Raw genomic sequence first — 24,290 nt, 5'->3', positions numbered from 1 at the left:
GTAAAAGGCTATCAAGCTGGATTTCTACCTCCACCAGTCTCCCCTCGGAACCAACACAGTTAATCACGTGGCCGCGGCGGAAGGTAAGACCATGACAAAGCTGACAGCAGGTATTGGTATGACATTGAGAATGCCCTTGTAAACACGCTTGGTTGATATAGGACGACAATAGGCTATGGCTCAAGTGTTTTGATTTGAATCTGCCATGTTAGTAAGGAGGAGACGACGCGTATGAATTCATAACTCAACAACGAGCAGCACATTACGTTTGATTAGCTCATTTATCAGTGGTTCAGTCTACATTCAAAGTGAGCGTTTGATCAAATGTAGACTTGTGACTTATTTCACTTGTGGGGAATCGTTCCTCTTGTTTGTCTCTCTGTCAGTCTCTGTCCCTGTTTTTTACGGAGGCGGATTTCATAAGGATCTGAGCACTCAGAAAGAACATGGTCAATATATATATTTTTTAGAGCTCTCCAGGTTGTTAGCTCGTCAGCACATCAGAGAGGTTGCTTTCATTTGTGCTATAACAGAGTGCAGGCTAACATAGGCCTGTTTCAGGTCTGCCAGTGTTTCACATTTGTTATGGTGTAAGACTATGTTTGCCTTGCTGTTGGTCAGCATAGTCAGTATGTGTAAGCGGGTCTGTTACCATATCTTTCCCTTGATTCATCCTAAGCAACGTGTTTAGGCCTATTGATTGACACACTTAAATTAAACGTGCATGATTCGGTGGCTAATGTCGCATCGATTCCTACTTACCCCAGCCTCAGTCAAAGTGATACAACATTGCCATCTGGTGGCCATCTTCAACTATTGCACGCAGATGGCGGCCATTCATTCGGATGGCCTTTTTCCTCCACAAGTCAAATCTAATTCAGTGCCTGGATTCGAACGATGCTAATGCTAAAAATATAGCATCGTCAATGTCTAGCTCATACGTCATACAAAGCAGCCTAGAACCGTCTGAAATATGCTACAAGTAATCGGAATAAGACATTTTATTTGGCATCTAACGTCTGCAGGTTGAAACATAGTCCCTGTGGGATCTGGGTTGTCTGCATGTTGAAATCTGTCTGCATGTCTACACAGGTATGTGAAGTTAGAAGACTCATTTATCCTCACTATGTTTCCCAGTGTTGGGAAGTCGTTAGCTGAACTAATAGTTTAATTACATGTTGCAGTATCTTGGTGGTAGTTAAACTAATTATTAACTAATTACAATCTTAGTGGTGTTTTCAGTAGTGAATTACTTTTTCTTTCTTTCTTTTTTTTGCTACATAGTGTTAGTGAGTTACTGTCACTATTCGCTACATTTCCCCTCCAAAATTTTAAAAAAAGAAGTAGGAATGTAACTGTAACTATAACTCCAGCCCTTGAACTTCACATTTCCATACTATATCTTCCCTCACGGCTTCCTGTCTCTCCGCTTTGCTACACCTCACCTGTTCGCTTTCCTCCAGACCATCTCAGGCGGGTGCTTTCTGTCGTAGCGGCTCATATGTTTTTGACAAACAATATTTCTCTCAAGGGCAGTGTAGTTCAACTTCTTCCCTTTTAAAGTAGACTAACTTAATTAAATAGGCTACATTTTTTCTTCCCGAGCACTGATGTTTTCTAACATTTGGACATATGTAAGTTATCATATTATAGGCCTATTGAAGTGTGCCGTAGGCTATGGGCAGACGTTGTACAAATAAATCCAACCTTCCAAACTCCATAACACCCAACGATAATATATATATATATATATATATATATATATATATAGCCTATTTAAATACTTTATAACGAAGACAACAACAACAACAACAACAACAACAACAACAACAACAACAATAACAACAACTATTGTATTTAATTCAATGCGTAATTTAATCAGGTTAGTCAGTGTAGAATCAATTATCCGTTGCAACAACAACCACAACAACCACAACAACACATATCATTAAATCATATAATAATATTGTTTATTACAGTACATAAAACATAGCATTATATTTATAATAACCTACCTGTTTAATGTGCAGTATCTCGCAGAATAATGATAATATACATATCATGGCCTATGACTTAGTGCCCAGTATCATTTTCAAACGCTGAATTATTACCCCAACGTCACATTTAGTGAGTTGCCCATAGGCCTACTACTTCAATGGATATTTTTGTTAGCTAAATGGTCATCTGCCAGATAAAGCTATTAAAGTTCAGATATGTGCCGTTCCAGCGTGCGTTTAGCGACAGGAAACTTGTAATTGTTAGCAGAACTTGCTCGGGCGGTGGGCCATGTGCGGCTGTTTTTATGTCTTATCCGTCTTTTTCACAGAAAGCTTTGCCTTATCCTTCGTTTTTCGAACGTGTATAGATTGGGCTCCTGTATCTATTTATAACTATGGCTCTTGGTGGTTTGTTTTTTTATTCAAGATAGGCTACTTTACTTATACTGCACAATATAGGATATCTTGATCCATTTCGCACGGATTAGTTGAAACGAAGCTATGCCGTTGTGGATTCTGACATTTTGTGAGGTAGGTTTATATATGGAATATTTCAAAGCAATAGCGTATATTTGAATGGGTCTTGTTTACTTTATGTGTAGTTTTAGGTTAAGTATATTGGATTGTAATTCATCCGGAGTGGCGTGTACAATAACTGCCCTCCTTAGCCTATGAGTGATAGCGTTCAGATTTCAGTTTGGCAGACGGCCCTCGTGCCGTGATATAGATTTGCTCACAGTTGAAGAATGTACAGAATAAGCAGTTGGATAGAGGATGGACCCAGGAATACCTTTCCGCTAATGTAACCCTCCACTCAAGCCCCTCTCTCTCTGGTGCACGTGCTCGACCTTGCAACCCCAAGGTTAAGCCTTAAGCATTGTGCTGATTGTTAGAAATGCAAAACCATCAGCAATAACAGCTTTTAATTATCCTAATGCAGCCACTATTCTATTTTCATAAAAAACATTTATTCTTTTCTTCTTCTTCTTTTTTTTTTTTTAATAGAAAACGACTTGTGTATGCATGGACGCATAGGAAGGTTAGCTCATCTGAGCTAGTCACTCTAAAAAGCCCAGCATTCAAGCTTTGAGAGGAAACAATCTGCATAAGATCGATTCCATTACCTTGCAGAGCGGTGGCATAGCATTCTACAGCCTTCCTCCGCTGTAAAACTTTATAGCAATCTGGGGGCCTCGTCGTCATGGCTACAGTTATACGAGTTTGACCGTTGGTCGTCTCACCATTTGGAGGGGCCCAGCAATCCTGTTTGTGATTATGAGAAAAGGAATTGTAGAGGAATATGGAAATTGTCTTCCCCATATACAGTACATGGGGAGGAAAAAAAAGGTTAGGGGCTGAAATCGTTCTTTGCCTATATAATAGGAATCGTGTAGGATAGACCTTCCATCTGAGCTCGTGGGACATGGGCTCCATTCCAAAGCGAGCCCCCCTGCAAATGTTTAATGGCTTTAGTGTAGCTCGCGCCCAGACAAAAAGTAAACAGGCGCGTTAGACTGGTCCTGTCAACGTCAAAACTGCTGCGGAGTGGCTGGGATCCGAAACCAGGCCGAAGCACCAGGCCCCGCCACGAATACCGCTGGAATTACCCTGCCAAAGGAGATGAAAACCCGTGCTTCGGGATCAAGTGTGTTTTCTCATTCGTTTTGATACTGAATGACCAGATGACACATTCTGGTCATACGTCCTCGACATCTGGTAAGGTTTGGTGACTTTAAACGACTCTGATTGCAATTATTGGATTACACTGAACACGCAGTCTTCCTAAACTTGTTGTGTGAGTGCCTCCATATCTGAACTTGCAGCATGTCCACGCTCCGGTGATGAACTACCCCTTCCCAAACTCCCCAAGTGTGACAAGCGATGCAAGAAGACGCGCTTTCGCATTACGCACAGTTCCTGCCACGGCAGCAGATCCCAGGCAGTGCATTCATAAATGCGTAAATATATATAGATAAAGTGATTTACTTAAGATTAAAATTGGCGTTTAAGTTATCCCAACATTTTGGCTCTTCACTCAGTAAAATGTTGTTATTTCTAGGAGTTCTGTTCCTCATGGTTATTGTTGTATCATCGACTACATGCTGTGGCAAAAAAAAATCTAATATTGTGGAGCCTATGTTTTCAACGAATTTAAGGAGTAATTTTCTCTCTCCGTCGCTCGCCGATATTAATGGGATAACCGCGTTTGGTGCTTTGGAGTTCTGACCATAGCTCGATAGAAACCCTCTGTGACGATATCACAGGCCTATAGCTTTTTATTTGTTTTTAGCATTCGAAATTTCCTTTGAAATGATCTGGATGAATCTTTTACATATGTTTCTTTCTGGAATTATAGTCATAGGCCCAACCGCAAGCTTACGAGCCACTGTAATTTAGAATTCAGTCAGTAAATATAGTAGAAATAGTGTATTTGGGTAACTTCTGCCTGTCGACAGACCTTTACACAATATATATCCTGTGGTGGACACAAAACCTGAATTAATAATGAAACTAATGCAATAATGCAACATTAGGTGGCATGCATCCTCTGCATTCAACGTGGCATAAAGCCCTATCACAATCCATGCTTGCAGCGCCACCTGGTGGTGGCTGCATGGAGTTGTTCAGGCAGGATTCCAAATGTTTTAATTATCTCTTTGTTTTGAACTTGATTTACCTCCAAGCTGCTCGCACATTCACCTCTATCATTACCTATGCTGCCATTTCTCCGTGTTTATTTTCACCAAATAAGGAGGTTACTTTCCCTGATTCTTTGCAAACCTGTTTATCTTATAGGCCTACGTACACCATGTGCAACGCAGTTCCCTATTTAAGAAGGCCTTTGCTTCTGAAACAGCAATATCTATTCAGGAAACATTGGATTTTTTTAAAAATGGAGAATAACCAAACGTTTCATTGTTTAAACCTAAAACTGTTTCCCTGCCCTCATTCTGAATACGCACTCGTTTCCTAATAATATAAGGGTCGGCATAACACTTCCATAACCACTGTGGAGTTTCTTAGGCCGTATAATGCGTGACAATGGCCTCCTCAGTAAATGCAAGATTATAAAACCTGCAGCATAATTGTACCAGTAAACATAGGCTATATAACATGGAGTTTTCTAGTGAAATATAATTACCTATTATATTCAATCATAAGCCTATACTGTTGCTGTTTAACTTGAGCTTGCCCGTGTCCTTACGGTAATACTTTTACTTTATTATCTATGAAATAATCTATATTAGACCAACGTTGAATGTCCATTTACACGTGATTTTCACAGTGCTTTTATATGCTAAAATGTATTTTAATCTGCACTACAAAGCAATTTAAAAAATAATAATTGTGGGTGCAACTTTATATTTCTGTGATGTTTTTGCGCATGCAGTTGGATTAATTTCTGATGGTGCATTGTCAGGACTGCTCATATTTATATATTTATTTATATATATTTTTTGTTTTAACAGCATTATTGTCTGTTAGCATATAACTGCTGCGAGGCATTGTTAACCCTCGCTATTTGTGATATTCGTAGGCTATTCAGTAGCCTACAGAATTTGTACAATAAGCAATTGAAAAACATTTTCAAAATAAACGAGTCAATATAATTATTTAACCTTGTGAAAGACTATCTGTAAATGTAATAGGGTCAGATACAGCTACAGAAGCCACAACAAGCAGCATATTGTGGCCTGTATGCTAAGTGTTAATATAGGACCCAGAGTACTGTGGATATATGGATTAATACTCGCATATGTATGTAACGGTGGTCTTAGTTATAAGCCTATGACTTTAAGATCAATTGAAATGCACTGAAGTGTCTATTATGTGTTTGCGTAACGCAATAAAGTTTGTGCGTAATGTGGTATGTTTAGGGCCTATGCGTAATGCAGTAAAGAGAGGCTCGTGCGAGGAATTCATTGGACATAAGAACCTTCTGTCTTGCTGCATAGTTCGACTATAAGTAGACACAAGAGAAATGTTTCATTGTAACAAATGATTGTATTCGATAGTATATTACTATAAATATTGCTCAATTTGTACAGAACAGTTTGAACGACTAGAGTTCGTAAAATCAAACGAGCTCGATTTAAACTGAAACTGAGGAAATCAAGGAGAAGAAATAACATATTGAGCATGTTATGATGTGATGCAGATCATTCATTGTGTAGTCAACAACAATGTGCCATTTTGAAAGCCACAGGGCTGCTCTCTGCTATTTGAATAGACGCATTTGTCAATATGCTTTTCATTTAGTTGAATATGAGATGTAATCTGCAACCTATTTCAGAAATCAATTAAACATGCATTTCTGGCGTTGGAGAGACTCGGGCACTTGAATCAAACCAGGCAGCGCCGCAAGGGGCGGAGTCTGCCCGTGAACCCCAGACGCCATTGGGTCCTTCTCAGGAAACGGCTCGCCAGACTCTTTTCTATTCGAGAAGCCAATTGAGGAGCGACCCTCTCTCTCGCCTTCGCCAAAATATGTCCAGCAATGTCATGCTCTGAGAGATCCGTTTTCACGGCGTCCTTGGTTAACTCTTTCATGGACCGCGGTCCGAAGCAGCCCCCCACTGTTGCTCCCCTCCGACACCCGAACGCCACCCTCTCTGACCCGGACTACCGAGTCCAGGACAGCTGGGGTTCGGTGCCAAACACCACCATAACGGGGACAATGAGCCAGCCGCCCCAGCAGTCGCAGCCGCAGGACACCATAGCTATGCCGCTGCCGCGCCACCACCACCACCACCACCAGTACCACCACCACCACCACCACCAAGGAGTCGTCGGTTGGGACGAGCCGCACTTGAGCCCCGTTCGGGTCCAGCAGGTCAGTGCATGCCCCTATGGCGCGTCGAACCGAAAAGAAGACTCCTCCTATTTGACTCTGGAACCGGCGGACCGCCACCGATCCAAACCCTCCCCCCCGGACGTGTCCGCGTTCACCCGGTTGATGACAGAGATGGGCTCTATGACGGGCGGTTCTGGTCCCATCCAAGGCTACTTCCGTCCGGATCAGTCGTCTCAGTCGTCCTCCTCGTACCCGGGGATGATCAAAGTCCACGAGTACGACAGCAGCAGCAACACCGTCGGTCATGTCTTGCCTCCTGGTCTCACCGCGGCCACAAGCCCGCCGCGCGCGCCCCACCGCTCAGACTCTTGCCATTTGTACAACTTGAGCTTCCCCGTGCAGCCGTGCCCCCCACACGCCGCCGCTGACACCGAGCGCGTCAACGGCGACTTGGCTCCTCCGGCCAGCGGCGAGTGTCCGTCCGCCCAGCGGAGCGACAGCAGCAGCAGCAGCGGCAGCATCATCGCGACGTTGACCGGCGGCCCGTCCAACACGGAGGACGTCGTCTCAGGTTTACGACCGGACAAACCCCTCTCAGACGTGCCCGGGGGCGGTGGAGATGACAGCCCCAGACAAGACGCGCGAGGTGGGTATAGAATGTGAGAGGAAAGGGAGAGATAGCACCATGGCGACCATGGCAATAGCCCACAGGAAAACAACACAGCCCCCCAGGCTACCCAGACAAGGTGATGCTTTTCTTCCTTTCCGTTTTTTTTTTATGAAGGCTGTTAAAAGGAAGAGCCCGGGAGAAGACAAAGGGACGCCATTGCCCAAAATTAATTTATTGCACGGAACTAGCCTCGCCTGGCTAAATTGCTCTCCATTTTACTGTGCGCTCTTTTGAACATCAAAACAACGGAAGGCTGTTAGCTAGGCTGTATAGCTAGGCTGTTAGCTATAGGCTATAGGGGACAGTTGTACAGCCAGGTGGAGCCATTGATTGTGGATCCAGGTTTATGTCTATTGGGTGTTTAGCCAACAGACTCTCTCTCATTGTAAAACGTAAAGCTTAATTTTGCCGTCTATTTGTCTCTTGCAAGGCTGGGTGTTTAAATGAAATTCTCTAGCTCTATTTTTATTTCACCCAGAAAGACCCTCTGTCTCTAGGCCTACATTCTTCTAGAGAGAAACAGCGATTCAATACAAGTTATAACTGCACGTGAATAATCTTATTCTAAGAGGAGATCATGGCATTGACGTCATCCAGTGAACCAATATTGACGTATTTCTCCTCTGGTTGTAAAATCATCGGGCATGGCAATATTTGATACCACCGGCAACGACTGAGAGTTGCCAAATATATGACATCATTTTGGACAAATATTATGCCTATACTTTTCTATGAAAATGTCATTTTCGCCAAAAGTTATTTCATTTCAATACGGCCCATGTTCCAAAAACACACACATATGGAAATAACTGTTCCAACGGGATTTGGCATGCCACATTGTAAATGTTCTAAAACTAGTATACATCAACATGCTGTTCTGGACACACACATTCAACATCACGTTCTTTATTTAGCAATATATTTTCACATATTGTTTTTGTGAAATATGATATCCACATCATATGATATCCACATATGATATCCACATCTTTAGAACAGAGGTAACGTCCAAACAAACAATATTTAATCTATGTTCGAAAAACACACACATATGGAAATAACTGTTCCAACGTAGGACTTGGCATGCCTCGAAACAAAATGTAAATATTCTAACGCTTTTATACATCAACATGCTCTTCTGGACACACAATGTCACGTTCTTTATTGAGAAATGTATTTTCAGATACCGTTTTTGTGAAAATCTCTGATATACACATATTTAGAACAGAGGTAACCAAACAAAACAAACATTTAATTGAACATTTAATCATTAATCATCAACATCAATTTCACATTATGCCTACTTTGTCTATGCACGGACGACTGTTCCTTGTGTAGCCTATTTCTAAACAACTTTTCTTTTTGACTCGACATTCAGTTTTAGATTAAGACATTTTGAATTTAGAATAAACCTGACAGTTTATTGGGGAAAAGTATTCAAGACATCTGCAGAAGGCCCATCAATAATGTGGCCTCATGGCTCTCATTTAACCTATATGCGTGAACGAAACGAAAATGGACGAATTATTAGCAAAACATCTATACACGGTGGTCCATGTTTAGCCCTATTTACCATAAACCGTCCTAATCATATTTCCCATAGCGAAAAAAACCAAGGTATTGTAATTTTGATTGATAGTAGGCCTATAACTCAATACAATAGGCCATAGCTTCTTGGACTTGTTTGCTGTAGAAAGTTGTTTGTTTTGGCAACTACTTCAAGGAGCTTATCCAGATAGCACTCTCATACTCTCACTCTCATAGCCTACTTTAAATGACTGAGTAGAATACAACACATGTTGAATCTATTTTAATCATACACACACACACCACACACACACACACACACACACACACACACACACACAGACACCACACACCACACACACACACACACACACACACACACACACAGACACCACACACCACACACACACACACACACACACACACACACTACTCACACACACACACACACACACACACACACCACACACACACACACACACACACACACCACCCCCACCCCCACACACACACACACACACACACACACACACACACACACACACACACACACACACACACACACACACACACACACACAGACAGAGGTATGTGACATTATTTCCCGTCATAAACTGACTAAATCAGTCAGGTCCTAATCTGTCCCTAAGCACATTTAGAAGTTCGAAAAAGGCCGATTTAGCGCTACCATTAAACACACGCTTTGTCTTCTCCCTCAGAAGAAGTTACCTTTGACAACGCGGCCAGCGGCTGGCTCTGGGCGAAAGCGGGGAGGAAGAAGCGTTGTCCTTATACCAAATACCAGACCCTGGAGCTGGAGAAGGAGTTCCTCTTCAACATGTATCTGACTCGAGAGCGCCGCCTGGAGATCAGCCGCAGCCTCAACCTCACAGACCGGCAGGTCAAGATCTGGTTCCAGAACAGGCGGATGAAGATGAAGAAAATGACGAGGGAGCACAGAGGCAGAGACTCGCTCTACCCCGTCTGAGGGAGAGAGGTGACGGGATTGTTGTGGGTCTTTGTGGAGAAAATGCCGCGCAGAGACAGGCCGCAGACTTACCGGCCTATCCCGTGGACTGGACCGGAGCGCACGCGGGGCACCGCGAGATGCAACGTCAAGGATAGTGTGGACAGGAGTGGTTCGGGAGTGACGTGGGGATACAGGCCCTGTTTTGAAGTACGGGCTGAATAAACGTGCTATTTAGGCCTGTTATGTACTCTGCATGACGATACGGTGGCTGTTACCTGTTTGAGATTTTTTTCTATGAAGGAGAGATTATGGTGGGATGCCGCTTCTTCTCACTGAACGTCCCATGTCTTCTTTCATTAAGGCACTTTATTTGATTATTATCAAAGCCACTGTCACGTGGTTGTTTCTTGATATGTCAATTGAATGATTGCTTCATAACTGGTGTGTTTTTTTCTTCGCCAGACAATGCTTTCTTGAATCGTAGACTATTGTTTACAGCTCGTGCGTAAAGGGCTATGGAGGCCAGTTTTAAAGGATCACTTTTATTTATCGCGCGAGCACTATTTTATTTATGTTTTTGGGCGCATGTGTACTTGTAAAACACGTCTTTATAACTCACACATTATGATCAAATAAGCACAACATTTGGAAGTTCAATTTTCCCTTTTTTTTGTAAACTAAGAGGAAAGATGCAAACATGCACAAGTATTTCTTGTTTATAAGAGCTGAGTCGTTTTTATAGATTAGCTTCAGTTGAAACGAGAGTCCTGGTAATGCATGATTGGATGTATGTCATAATTGCTTTGGTTTCTAAATGACAAACATTTTTAATAAAGTGGAGATCTCGGTGATAGTGAAGGCAACCTTCTTACGCACTCTAGGCCTTTATTGAAACGAGGCCGCCAGGAGAATTCGACGCATATGCACAAGACTTCATACGATATGCATAGCTATTTATCACAGCATCCTTGTTAAAAAAGAGATTAGCCCCGAATTTACAGTACAGTAATTATTGTGATGAATTGTCAATATATAAGTTGCTATGTGTTTTGGGATATAGTGCCCTTAACTTTATTACTTTCGTTTGAATAAACATTTCTCAGTTCCTTCGAATATTAATGGTTTTGTTTGTAGATAATGAAACAAATATTGTATAGATTAGAAATAACACATATTTTTACTTGTACATTGTGTTAAATGTTGCTGCCTCTCTTAGGAGTCCTGTCGCCTCAGTAGGCCTATCCACCCCCCCGAACATGGCGGTAAACAGTCGGTGAACCTAGCTGCTATCATCCCTCTCTATTCTACCCCCGACCCTCCTTATTCCACCCGTTCTTCCGAGATTGCAGAACTACGAAAATACCGGAATCACAAAATGGTGGATATCACTCGAAAATGTTTTGTTTTCTGATGTTGTAGTAGTCCAATATGATGTCATCTTTACTTTGGGAACTGTTTTAAACCAAGACTACATGTTGGTAGCCTATTTGTTTACCTTGCTACAGCTGTATTTTAGTGTTGTTGTTGTTGTTATTGTTGTTGTTGTCGTTGTTGGTGTGTGATTATTGTGGTGCAGCAGATTGCAAAAACTTGATTTGACGCAATACCAACAAAAGCAGCTTTAACGCAGCTCCTAAATTAAAACAGATTCCTTCCTGCAATTAAGTGTTTCACAAATCCTATTATTAATATTATTATTATTAATAATAATAATAATCATACATAGGCTATTATATAATATTGCCCATGATGGAGGAATACATTCTCTTACACTAAATTATATTTGAGTTATAGCCGTGGCCCTACGTGTAAGCATTATATAGAGAAGCAGGCATTTCCCCCCCAGGTAACACCTTTCGAAGGCCACACCTTTAATTTCCTTTTACTGCTTTAACTGTGCATTTCCCACCTTTTACCATCGGACTACAGGAGTATATAAGTTCAAAAGCCAAGTTGCAGATGTCAGCCCGAGCTTCCTCAGCCCGCTGGGTGTCCACAGGGAACCCTGCACACTTTAGAGTTTCCTCCTTCTCTCCCTCCTCTGCTTAGGGTCCGGCCAGGCTGGAGTCTATATCCAAGTGTTGAGTTATGCATAATGAATGTAGCCTGCTCATATGTAGCCTGCTCAGAGCAGACCATGACCAGCACTATACAGCACACCCATTACACACACAGACACACACACGCGCGTGTGTGTGTCTGTGTGTGTTTGTTTGTGTATTGGCTCCCTCAATTCTTAATAGTATTGTATTGAGTGCCATCCACTCCATTTACATGCATTCGTTGTTATGCGTCAACGTTGGCTGTTAGTTGTTTGATTCTGCCTGAACACTTCTCTTTTAGGCTAATATTGCGTGGAAATGCACATTTGATTCGAAACACATGCCGCGTAACTTCCTCGAGCTGAACATTCAGCTGTTGGCCCTTTGTCTCCAAAGCCAAAGGGGGGCTATAGTGTCTGCCGCTGCTGCTAAGGCCGCCATGTTGGTGAGAGCACCATTTTAAGCGTCACTGCTCTGCGCTGTCTGTCTGTCTGTCTGTCTGTCTGAAGACCCTCCGGCTTTATCGGGTGCAATTGAAGGCATTTTATTGTAGCCCTAGGAAGTCAAAGTAACGGAAGTACCCAAGGGGTTATATTACTGTATCTTTTCACTGCCGCTATTGAGGATAACAAAGAAAGTGACTTGACTGCGCACAATTGTTTTTGAAGGCCTGAAATGGCATTCCCGTAAACTTATGTATACTTGCCTATACTCTAGTTTATTCTCTGTTCCTATTGTCGTGTGCACTGTCTAATTGTCTAACACTATACCTGCTGATCCCTGTGCATGTGGAAATGTAGAATATAGGTAGGCCTATTTATTTGTTTTCTCTCATAAGCTGGACGAGGAGTTGGCCCGGATGCCCTCACACCATGTCGGTTATATAGTGTGTTATAGCTTCACCGATGGCTCGAGCAGAATCTCCCCCACCGATGAGGCCTCGGCGACGGCTAAGCTGTTGTGTGATTTAGGTAGTTTCAAGTTGTTGGGCTGGACGCTTCATATCTCAGGAACCTGAAACTGCCTGAATTAACTTCAGCGCGACGCATCAACGGTCGTGCGTAACGGACCAAACAACGCAACAGAATATTGCGACATGTTTTCCCTCAACGTTTGCGCACGAGCTACCCCCTGCATTGTGTGGTTCCATGTCTGGTAACGACATTGACAATCTGTATTCATATTCATATCAGCTGAGAAAAGTTGTGGTGAAGTAAGTAGTTCAATCTCACTGTCAGATTATAGTGTGTGTGTGTGTGTGTGTGTGTGTGTGTGTGTGTGTGTCTCTCGATGTGTGTGTGTGTGTGTGTGTGTGTGTGTGTGTATAGAGAGTGGAAATTGGCCATTTAAGCCTCCCCAAACGCCCTCGTACACTTGGATGTGATGAACACTCCTTGGCAATCATCAGTTCATTTTCAAACATAATACATTTTATGAAGTACAGCACGCCCAGACGCCGTAAATCTCTTTCCATCTAAAACACACCACTGCTAGGCTTTATAAAACCTCATACCCACACCAGCGTTTTTTTCACCCCCGTCAAAGAGAGGGGGCTTCAGTATAATTTGCAAGCCATTTAATAGCACATTAACATTTACCATCCTCAATACATTTTCAGACTGCCAGCTTATGTCAACTTGGAAAACATCAAGTACTATTACGTGTTATCCAATGCTGCACTGTGACTGTGATTAAACTTGAATAAACAAAAACGAACAGAGGCGGAGTGCGTTTTGATGGATGTGTTTATTTCCTAAATGTTACAGCATCGTATCATAAAATTCTTCATACATGGCTTATCATGGATATATCTGGTATACATTTTGATTCACCACACAATGTCACAGTCGGGGGATATGACGCAAGTCATTTGTGAGTGACCCTTACGACTAGTGTTTATTTTGGAGAGTTCACATGAGCTATTAAAATGTTGGCTGAAGGAAGAACGGTTACTTTATAAACAGATTTCTTTCTACTCTCTTGCGTGTTTGTATGAGTGATATGCCTAGTGTGGGTGGGTGTGTGTGTGTGTGTGTGTGTGTGTGTGTGTGTGTGTGTGTGTGTGTGTCTGTCTGTCTGTCATCGTAACACCTCACAACTTCATCAATGGCATTGAAAACACATGACTGTCATATATTTCATATCTCGGTCATTTTCAAAATGTTGGTCCATAGAGACGAATGAATATAGCAACACTACGGTTATGAAAGGAATATAATGGACCGTTCAAAAACAGTTTTAAACCACGCCATTTAAATGATGATTTAATCATTTGATTATAGCATATAAAATAAAAAAATTCACAACACGTGTATGCAACCATGTTAGACTTTTCTTACGTCTGAATTACGTCAACATTATCGAAACTAGTGACGGATACAGCCGCCTCCAGAGTCGACGCCATAGCTCCGAATGAAAAGGTCAAGGTATTCGCACTACAACTTCACGATGATCTATTTCTGATCTGTATAGGCTAGTCGTGTATCTTTCGTCAATTATATGGTTTTGTTTAAGCAGAATATGCCTATATATGGAACCAGTCCAACTTAGACTACAGTTTAGATACTTCCATAGCACAGACATGAATACATATAAATCATGACATAGGATGACATATACATAGTGTTTCCACCCTTCTCCCATTAAGTTATTTTAGAAAATAACAAAGCATATATTATAAAAGTATTTTGAAATCTTATTGCTCAAATATGAGTGTGCTTGCATGTTTGCAGCAAAGAGTTCAAACAACTACATGCTACATAGCCTACCATTCATGCTAATATTAGCCTATATTTGTAGACTAGTTCCTTATGGTTTTACTAGCCCACGAGGGTATTACTGCTGTCTGTTCTATATGGCGACTATACCCAATATGCTACTTTCTAATACATTGTAATGATATGACATTTCTATTCAAATGCAAGTGCAAGTTGTTACATACTATAGTCTTAGGGCAGATAATTGTTAATACCGTAACCGTCACATTGACTGTGAATAAAGATAGAACAGAGTTAGTATAGAAACAAACTAAAAGGATATCAGAAACAAAAACATTAGACTCATGGCGACAGTCATAGTGTTGCTTATTGCGATTTTAGTTTGTGTGAATAGCCTACATCTGTTGCTATTAATCAACACGACTAATTCATAATTATTATTATTATTTGCAGCATGAAGGCTATGTATGGAATGCCTATGTGTTAAAGTCGTATAACACATATAGGCCTATGTGTGTGTTATACGCCTTTAACACATAGGCATTCCAATAATGCCAGTTTTTAAATGAATGTTACACATTGTGAAGTGCTTTGAGTGATATCCCTACAGTATTTCCACAGTAGTTGCAGTACGATATGGATGCATAGAATAACTTTTACGACAGCCTGTATACTGAAAACATAATCCCAAATACATTTGAAAAATATCTGAGGCTATAGGCTTTGGTTTAACCTTTACCGTGGTCAATGACAACAACTATAATGCTACAATCCCTGCTGACACAATATACATTTTCAGTCCACTTTCTGATTGTGAGAGGGCCTATTGTAGCCTAATTCCTGGTCTGGACCGGGAACCATTCATCCCTACCTGATACAGTATAGTGTTCCTGCACCCCGCTGGTCTCCCCGTAACCATTATTAATGGGCTCGCTTGTGGAAACATCCACTCCAGTGACTTTATAGCCTTTAAAATAGTATACAGCACCTGGGCATAATCAGGATGAGCTATCATGTATAGTGTATACGTTTGTAGTTTTTCGCACGGCTTCAGAGAGGCGATATTACAATAGGCCGTATGTCTTGTGATTAAAACGAAGAATTATTATTCATTCAACTCACTGTATAAGACATGTTACTCCCGTCAGCTGTCTTCGTGTAGATCTATGGATAAAACGGGGTTTTTTTCTCACAAAAACGAAAGGATAACGCGTTTAATAGCTATACATTTTAATAGTTGCATTAAAAAAATGCCTATATTAGTGTTAGATGACGCAACTATTCTGATTATAACCTGCATGTCTGTAGTTGAATTAAACTGTTATTATTTTAACTTATACAATACCATTTGTATACTATTTGAAATTGCCAGCATGAATTAGACCTGGATGTAGGCTACAAAGACACTTCAAAGTTAATTAAGAAATGATGTAGATCTGGTGTATGCCTATATTTCCACAGTCGACTTCGTTTGCAGATACGTGTTATGGGCAACTTGATTGATACAGAATTTAACTCAACGTTTGTCTCGGCCATTTTGTGTGGTTTTCTGATAATGGTTTCAAGGTTTACTGCTCAAATGTATCCAATTATGTTACTGGCACTGATTGAAGATTGGTAATTGGGTGAGGTTCGTCAAGTCAAGACTGCAACATTCAAGCCAGACAGTGGAAGAAGATGCTGAATGTTAGTAGGCTAATGAAAAACATTCAGAAAACCGTGCAAATAAGATACTAACGCAATATCATTCAGTCAATTTCCACTAGCGTTTTTAAACTTAGGCACACTATATTATCTTACTGCTAGACCATCGAGCCCGCTAAACCATGCATGCACATAGTTGGAACGCAAACAAACAAGGCACATTTCTGTTTGGTGTAGTGTTACAAAAAGTAGGTTTTTGAAATGTGAAATAAGTCGTTCTTACGCAGAGGTATAATATGAGCTTGGAAGCAGTCAGGCGGAGTGAGCAGCGAAGGCCGAGGGCACAGTTCCGGGTCGCAGAGAAGAGACCAGTCGCTCAAACTAGGAGGCGAGCCGTCAGAGACACATCTAGAGGCCTGAGTAGCCTAGAATGTCTCCAAACCACCACCACCACCATCAACCTCCGAGTCCTCTTCAGAACTCGCTGTCAACGTATAACGGTTTTAATCCTCTGCGTTTTGGAACATCCCGGTGTAGTCTCCATATCTTGCTTTGTTTACTTTTAGAGTCTGAGTGAGAAGTGAGCGTCTTTCGACAGCGGGAGGAATGCCGGGGCAGACTCGTTTACGGTCTCTGCTACAGGCTATATATCAGGTCTATAAAAATCAAAGCTGCCTGATGTAGTATTTTATTATAGTATTAAACGACCAAAAAAGTTCAAGTAGTTTCTGCCATAAAGACAGGGGGATTGCCACGCCGTGGTGTTTAATGCGCTCGTTAAGAGAAATGACTGTTAATCTTCCAATAAACCATTAGCATCGACGGGCTCTAACTACACCAAAGAGAACAGGGATAAGAAAACAGACACAGAGGCATTACTTCTTAAAAATGAAGTTCAGACGTTATACGTTTCCACTGTGGGTATTCAGTTGAACGTGATATAGTGAAATAATGGCGCCCTAATGTAGGACTTTGATGTTAGTTTGATTCTCATGATATATTGGACATAAAAACCGCAATATATTGAGAAAGGCGACTTGTGTGCAGTGGCGTTGCTCCAAGAGACACATGTATCAATTTGATAAAGAAAATAATGTTCTGACTTATTTGTACGCCATTGTTTCCAACATGCATTTTCATACATAATGTCCAAGGGATGCATAATTTAACTGGATATTTCTCCGACAGCCTATAGATACGCGTAGATATATGGACGCACTCCCATTTTGCATATTGCATAAACAAGACAATTTATTTAGAGAGCAAAATATGAACAACGCGAGGAGAGAGCGCCGTGCAACCCCTTGGCGGATTGATTTACGCCCCATTGACGCTTTATCAGGCTCGCGAAAAAAGTCTGACCAATCATTTCGCTCCGAGCGCACAGCCCAGCAACCCAGCTCTACTTTGTTCACGAGCGTTGTTGAGGGGAGTCGCGTAGAGAGAAAAAAAAAAGTACTTCTAGGTCCTACATGTTTTCCATTCATTGAACCGTGTTTTGTATAATGTCCGAGAATGTCAATTTCTGGAACTCTGAGCAACTATTACGTGGACTCTATCATAAGTCACGACAGCGAAGATCCGACTTCAGCCCGGTATTCCAATGTGCAGTATTCCACCTCCAGGCAACCGGGGTTGCACGGTGAGCATCCCGAATTCCCCTCTTGTAGCTTCCAACCCAAACCTCCGGTGTTCAGCTCGTCCTGGAGCCCGTTCAGCTCCCACGCTCCCAATGGCTTACCGGCGGTCTACCATCCGTACATCCCGGCTCAGCCGGTGCCGACCACGGACACTCGATACCTACGCACTTGGCTGGACTGCGCGCCGCGCGCCGAATCCCTCCCGGGGCAGGGGCAGGTCAAGATGGAGCCGCTCCTGGGACACCTCGGGGAGCCCCCCAAAATCGGTGGACACGAGTACATTTTGGAATCTTCCTCGGCGAGGGAGATGAATTCCGGCCCGGGCTCCGGATTCGAGGACAATAAGGACATTTGCGAAGGTAGCGAAGACAAAGACACGCTGGATCAAAGTAAGTTATAAAAGGAGGAAGTGAACAGTCTGTAAAGCTTTTAATGCGGCCATAAAAACAGGAACAAAGAGCGTGGCGAGCCGTAGAGGCGATTGCTGCCAAATCTGGCCCCGCAGTGTGCATCTGAGTGTGGTTGTTGTGTTTACATTAGAATAGGTTAGGTATTATTTTATATCATGTCCAGGTTGAAGTACTGCATTGTAGCCTATATCCGGCGTCATCAGTGAAGTTGTACATCACTATTCGGATCCCGGCTGTCCTTTGAACTATAGTGCGTATAATCCACTATTTTGAGGTTTGAGGAAACAACCGGTAGTTGGATATAGTTTTACTGGGGGCCTTTTAACTCTGGAGTTGTGTGAGTTTTGGCACACGGGCTCTGCGAGCAGGTTATCTTGCGCTCCATTGCATTTTAGCGCATTTAATTTTGTCAGCAGCCTGTTCTAATCCAGGAATAACTGTGAACACACAACACCTACTAGAAAAACGTTCCCCAATTGAACGACATTCCAGCAGCCTGTTTCCCAAGTAGAATAAGGTCCCAGCGGGACTAGGCCTCTTAACTCCGTCCAATAATCTTAATGTGAATATTAGCTAAGGGGGAAAAAGTGGCTTTGATTTAGGTGCTGCGCTTTGTTTCATTCACATTTGTATTTACAGTTGGTGCCTTTGGGGGATTAGGTGGTCTCTCGAATAACAAATTATAGTTATTCTGGGAGAGAAATTATATTGGCGAGGTTGTTCTGGAAATAGTTTTTTTTATTAATGACTTTTCAAAAGCTTCAGGGCGAATGAGCTAGCCCCCCCCCCCTCTCTCTCTCTCTCTCTCTCTCTCTCTCTCCCTCTCTTTCTCTCTCTCTCTCTCGTGTAATACCACAAAATAAATCTGAAGTATTTTCCAAGTGCAGACTCCAGTCGAGCCTTTTGCCAAGCAGACCCATCTATCTGGGGGTACTGACATGTCGTGGAGGATGTTGGTCAGTGATCTCGCGGTGACTCGGCGCCCACGCGATACCCACTGTGTCCCGGACAGGAGAAGAAGAAAAAAAAGAAGAAGAAGATAGAGAAAATAACACATAATTGTATCTTATTCACTAACTCTGTACAGTAAGATCAGCACGGTCCATTAATCAGACCATGACCGGACCCGAGCGGAACCTTATTCACGTGTAGCTATAGTGTCTTCCACCAAAGCATCCTTGTTGATATACGTACACGGCTGGTCTCCGCCCCGGCGAAAGGTCCCGGTGCCACGAGAAGCCGCGATCTAACGATAAATATTACCAGAGGCTTTAATCTAAATGGGATGGGTCAGCATTGTGACAGCTGGTCGCTCCCCGGTAGCTGTGGGACGTATACGTGGGGAAACGAACGTTGATCTAATCCATGGAATGGCGCTCAGTTAAACATCAAGTCCAATATGGATGTTGGCGCTGCGCAACAGAATTCTCCTTTGTGTTGCCCTGGGCGGCTTTCCAGTATAAACTACACGGGCGAAAGCTATGAAGTTGGGGAATTACACGTCCCTCTTTGTGCTAGCAGCGGCTTGTGAGCGAAAAAAAGTTATTACCCCTGAAGTTTATTAAGTTATAAGACCGGTCCAACATGGCCATTAATTGTTGTATGCTGGCACAGTGGGACAGATGAAGGGGGGGGGGGAAAGGGAAAGGGAAAAAGATAAAATACGACGCAATCTTAATGTGGAGAAATGCAATAACTTCCCTCACAATATGAGAGGTCAATTTCTAGGACTATTAAAGCGAAATTGCTAAGAGACCAGACATGGTATTGGTCTGTGACCATTTCATGTTTTCATCACCCCCCTCACCCCCCCCCCCCCCCCCCTCTCTCTCATGACCACCCGACGACAACATGCCTGTTTTGTTGGGGATCATGTCTCGGAACTGTCTCGTCAGTATTAGGAAAGCATTTCTCTCTCTCTCTCTCCCTCTCTCTCTCCCTCTCTCTCCCTCTCTCTGCCGTATATCCGCGAGCCTCGGGTGGCTTTACGGCGTCATCAATCATCCGTGGAGGTGCTATCTTTCCTTTGATGATAAACAGGATTGCGTCATAAGACGGAGGGATATTGGAGACAGTTGATGTGGTATTAAAGTGCGTCTTCGGGGGGCGTGGACCGATTGGATTTCTATCCATTAGATACATGTAGCCTGGGAGTACAGCTCTCAGCTTGAATGGGCCAAATGGGTTTTTTCTTTTTTTCCCCCCTTTCTCTCTCTCTCTCCCCCCATCTTCTCTCTGTGTGCCGCCCGTATATCCACCGGCCATAGCCCATAGCTATAACCCTTCACATATCTCCTCCCCGCGTTATGGGATAGCCTATAACCGGCCGAAAGGTAACGGTTTGTCATCCAGTGACAGGGAAAGCCCTGACTTCTGCAGGGGATGAATGGCGCGACGTGATTATGTACTTGGGGGAATGCGAAGCACCACTTTGCGTGTCACAAAGCCCGCTCCTTATCGCCACTGCCCCTGGAACAGGTATCTGTGTGCAGTCTGAGTGTCGACTACTCACAGAATGATGCAATCGACCCTATGCTTACAGTCCTTCCAGGCTTATCCCAATTGGAGTAATCACAGCATATTCCCACCACAAGCAAAAGCTCTGACTGAAAGTGTATTAGATGCGGACTGCTCTTACTGCGGTGTTGCGAAACTGAAAGCAAGCGACTGTGTGTGTGGAGGGAAATCTAAAGGGCCTACAGGAGAATACAAATGCAGCCTCCCAAAAAGCAGCGGGTAGCTGAGGCGTCTCCTAGACAGAGACACACAGCATGATATGATTCCCCAACTCAACATTTACCCTAAAAGGGAGATAATCGACTTTCACAAGCAACCGCATTTCAGGGGGACTGCATTTTTGTTTGGGTTAGCTTTTTCTAACGCGCCATAGAGCTTAGCCATAATTTGAATGCCTTTGGGTCTTCTAGGGGGGAGAAATAGCTTCTCCTCTTCACCATGTGCCTTGTTGTCTAATTGCATTTGAGGTCTCAACGACCAAGCACTAGGGTGGAGACGCCTAGTGTTGATGGCAAGGATTTAGGAGGTTCTGGCACACCAAAAAATAAGGAGAAGGAGATGGATAATAATGATTTATGTGAGCCTTTTGTGATTTATGAGAGCTTTTTTTTTTTTTTTTGGAGTTCTCCATGAGCTAAAAGATCTGGCTCATCTGACCTATTTATAACACTGATGTGGGACTGAAAAACAGTCTTTTTTTCTTTGTGGTCCAGAAAGTAGGCCTATACTTTCAGGGTAAACAAGTAAAGCCTATACCACAGTTACAGTGACGGAACCGTCTCGCTCTCAAACCCGGTTCCTTGTTCCCACCAAGGTCACCTTTGCGCTCCAGGGGAGATGAGGGACCATAGGCCTACTTCCGGCGCTTCCCTCACTCTTCCATTACGTTACACAATCTTAATGTAACAATTATAGGAGTACAGGCCTTCTCTATTGATCTCAATCTAGCCCACTCAAGTAACCATAGCTACGAGGATCGTATTACGCATGCATGGTTATCACTGTCTGCATGCTCGCTTAGGCATCGTATGAGGCCTGTTGGTAGACCCATAAGTGCACTTCTAGTTCTGTGTGTCTTTATGCATTTATTTATCTATTGTAGGTTTGTAATTGGCCTGCATGCCAGGTACTCTGTTGTGTGTCTGTTTGCCATTTAATTAAGGTATCCTTCTCATTTTCCCTTCTAGCTGACCCATCCGCCAACTGGTTACATGCCCGATCTTCCCGGAAGAAGCGATGCCCTTACACAAAATACCAAACCCTCGAGCTCGAGAAGGAGTTCCTCTTCAACATGTACCTCACGCGGGACAGGAGGCACGAGGTAGCGCGCCTGCTGAACTTGACGGAGAGACAGGTCAAAATATGGTTCCAAAACCGACGGATGAAAATGAAGAAAATGAACAAGGACCAACCCAAGGACTAGGAGGGGAGGTGGGGCGTGGAGGGAGAGGAGGTGGACAGTTTGAGTTTCATGAAAACGAAAACAGTCATCACACACAGAGAGAGAGAGAGAGAGAGAGAGAGAGAGAGAGAGAGAGAGAGAGAGAGAGAGAGTCCTGTTCCTTGTGACTCTTTCCCCTTAAATACATGGACTGTATTTGACTAAAGCAAGGGCGCGGGGGTCTTGTTTTGATTATGTTCCATATCGAAGTGGCATAAAGCACCCGATGACATTATAGCAACGCAGACCGAGAGAGAGAGAGAGAGAGAGAGAGAGAAGCCTTTTACAGTAGAGATGAAGAGAAGGGAGGGGGGGGATTCACTGGGCTCTCTCTTTCTCGAGCACTACTTTTATTACTTATTTATTGCTTTGCGCATGACACCAACGCTTCATCAGGAGAGGCGCGCGGAGGTGCTGAAACGTCGGTTTCATGTGGTCATTAATAAATAAGAGGAACGGCCGGTGTTAACGGGAGTGTGCGGCCGGCGTTTATTCATTTCTTTTTTTTGTTTGTTCGCACTATTCCTTTTTTCCGTTTAACTCACATCTATAGATAAGCTGAATGATGTTGATATTAAAATCGGATCCTTTCACACAGGGACATTATCTTATTGTTTGAGTAGCAAAATAGCGATGCTGATCATTTTTCGCTCGCCATCGATCGTGATTCGATTCTTAATTGCGTGTAAAGGGGTATTAAAGTATTATTATGGGGGCAAAAAGTATTATGATTATTATGATTATTAGTATTAGTATTATTCAACCTTATTCTGGAGAATGTATTGTATTGCCCCTCTGAGAGGTTCAAAGTCACACAACATCAGGTGTCCATAACTGTTGTAATCCCATCATTAGGCTCCATTGTAAATCTTATAAATGCACAGTCATATCTATCGTTTTTTAAATGTCTACCCTGAAATTCTGTGTGCGTAAGGTGCAATGCAAAGATAAGCGAGGGGAAACTCACTGGGGTCCTTCGTATTTCGTCTCTTAACATAATAGATCTCTGAGCTGTAGGTCTGTATTCCTTTCATATTTAATATGTCTTTGATAGCCAATATTGGGCTGGCTACAAGTTCATTGTTTTTTACTGTTAAAATAAAATAACTTTGAGACATTTTACTTTTAAACCCTTATGGTGAGAAACTAGGCTAACCTACTTGATGTAGGGCATGCTATGGGACTAGTGTAGTGTGAATTGGGTTGTGAGGGGCTGCTTTATGGAAGGACCATAAACAACATGTTGGTTCAGATTTAGATGGAGCCTGGTTTGCGACAAGGAGGACTGTTGTACGTCTAATTTGGCCATGGCAACATCCACAATAAAAAGGTCAGTTGAGACCTGACGCCTGTATATTTCAACTGGTAACTGAGCATTCTCATAACAGCGGCATGGTTCTAAGGTTCTGTTCATGGTTCTAAGGTTCTGTTCATTTCAGGGGGAATGAAACACGGCATAAAATAACCGTCCCTTTTAAACATGTGCCATGAAAGATTTGATGCGCTTAGTATAGGATATAACAACCTTTTCACTAACAACCCACATTGTTGATGAGTACAAATGTTTACACTGTCAGCGCATGCCTCTTATAATCATGAAACGTCATTTAGTTCTCTGTATGTTTGTGTGTTTTATGAATTGAAATCTATCTGAAGAAAATGCACCATTCTTTAGCAGTTTTTGGATGGTATTATTTCTAATTTATTGTAAATAGGCCTACGTGAGTAACCTCGATAGTTTTTATTGAAATGTCATGTTTAAAATTGATGTTTTGTGGGGGAGATAACATCATACTGGAATGAATACGGCGATTGTAGTTTTTCCAGTTTTAGATATTGTTTACATGTTCTTGTCCAGAATGTATTGAGCGTTGATTTAACATGTGTTGTCAATACAGTAAGGAGGTCTGTACTTATTTG

At 42.6% G+C, this 24,290-nt stretch overlaps 2 protein-coding genes across 2 annotated transcripts; both read left to right on the top strand.

Annotated features, from left to right (window-relative positions):
- Nucleotides 1-6,495: 6,495 nt before the first annotated feature.
- On the top strand, nucleotides 6,496-9,977 carry hoxb10a (homeobox B10a; the record flags this gene model as incomplete). The annotated part of the gene is made up of 2 exons (XM_080523565.1): nucleotides 6,496-7,438; nucleotides 9,709-9,977. The coding sequence occupies 2 exons, from the start codon at nucleotides 6,496-6,498 to the stop codon at nucleotides 9,975-9,977; spliced, it is 1,212 nt and encodes a 403-aa protein (XP_080379691.1).
- Nucleotides 9,978-17,877: 7,900 nt separating this feature from the next.
- Nucleotides 17,878-22,352, top strand: hoxb9a (homeobox B9a; the record flags this gene model as incomplete). Its single annotated transcript, XM_080524033.1, has 2 exons — nucleotides 17,878-18,391; nucleotides 22,117-22,352. The coding sequence occupies 2 exons, from the start codon at nucleotides 17,878-17,880 to the stop codon at nucleotides 22,350-22,352; spliced, it is 750 nt and encodes a 249-aa protein (XP_080380159.1).
- Between the last annotated feature and the right edge of the window lie 1,938 nt (nucleotides 22,353-24,290).

This window comes from Nansenia antarctica, assembly GCF_963989245.1.
Source record: "Nansenia antarctica genome assembly, chromosome: 2".
Lineage (NCBI taxonomy): Eukaryota > Metazoa > Chordata > Actinopteri > Argentiniformes > Microstomatidae > Nansenia > Nansenia antarctica.
Note: the sequence above shows the minus strand (reverse complement) of the source record. Positions and strands in the feature narration are given on the sequence as shown.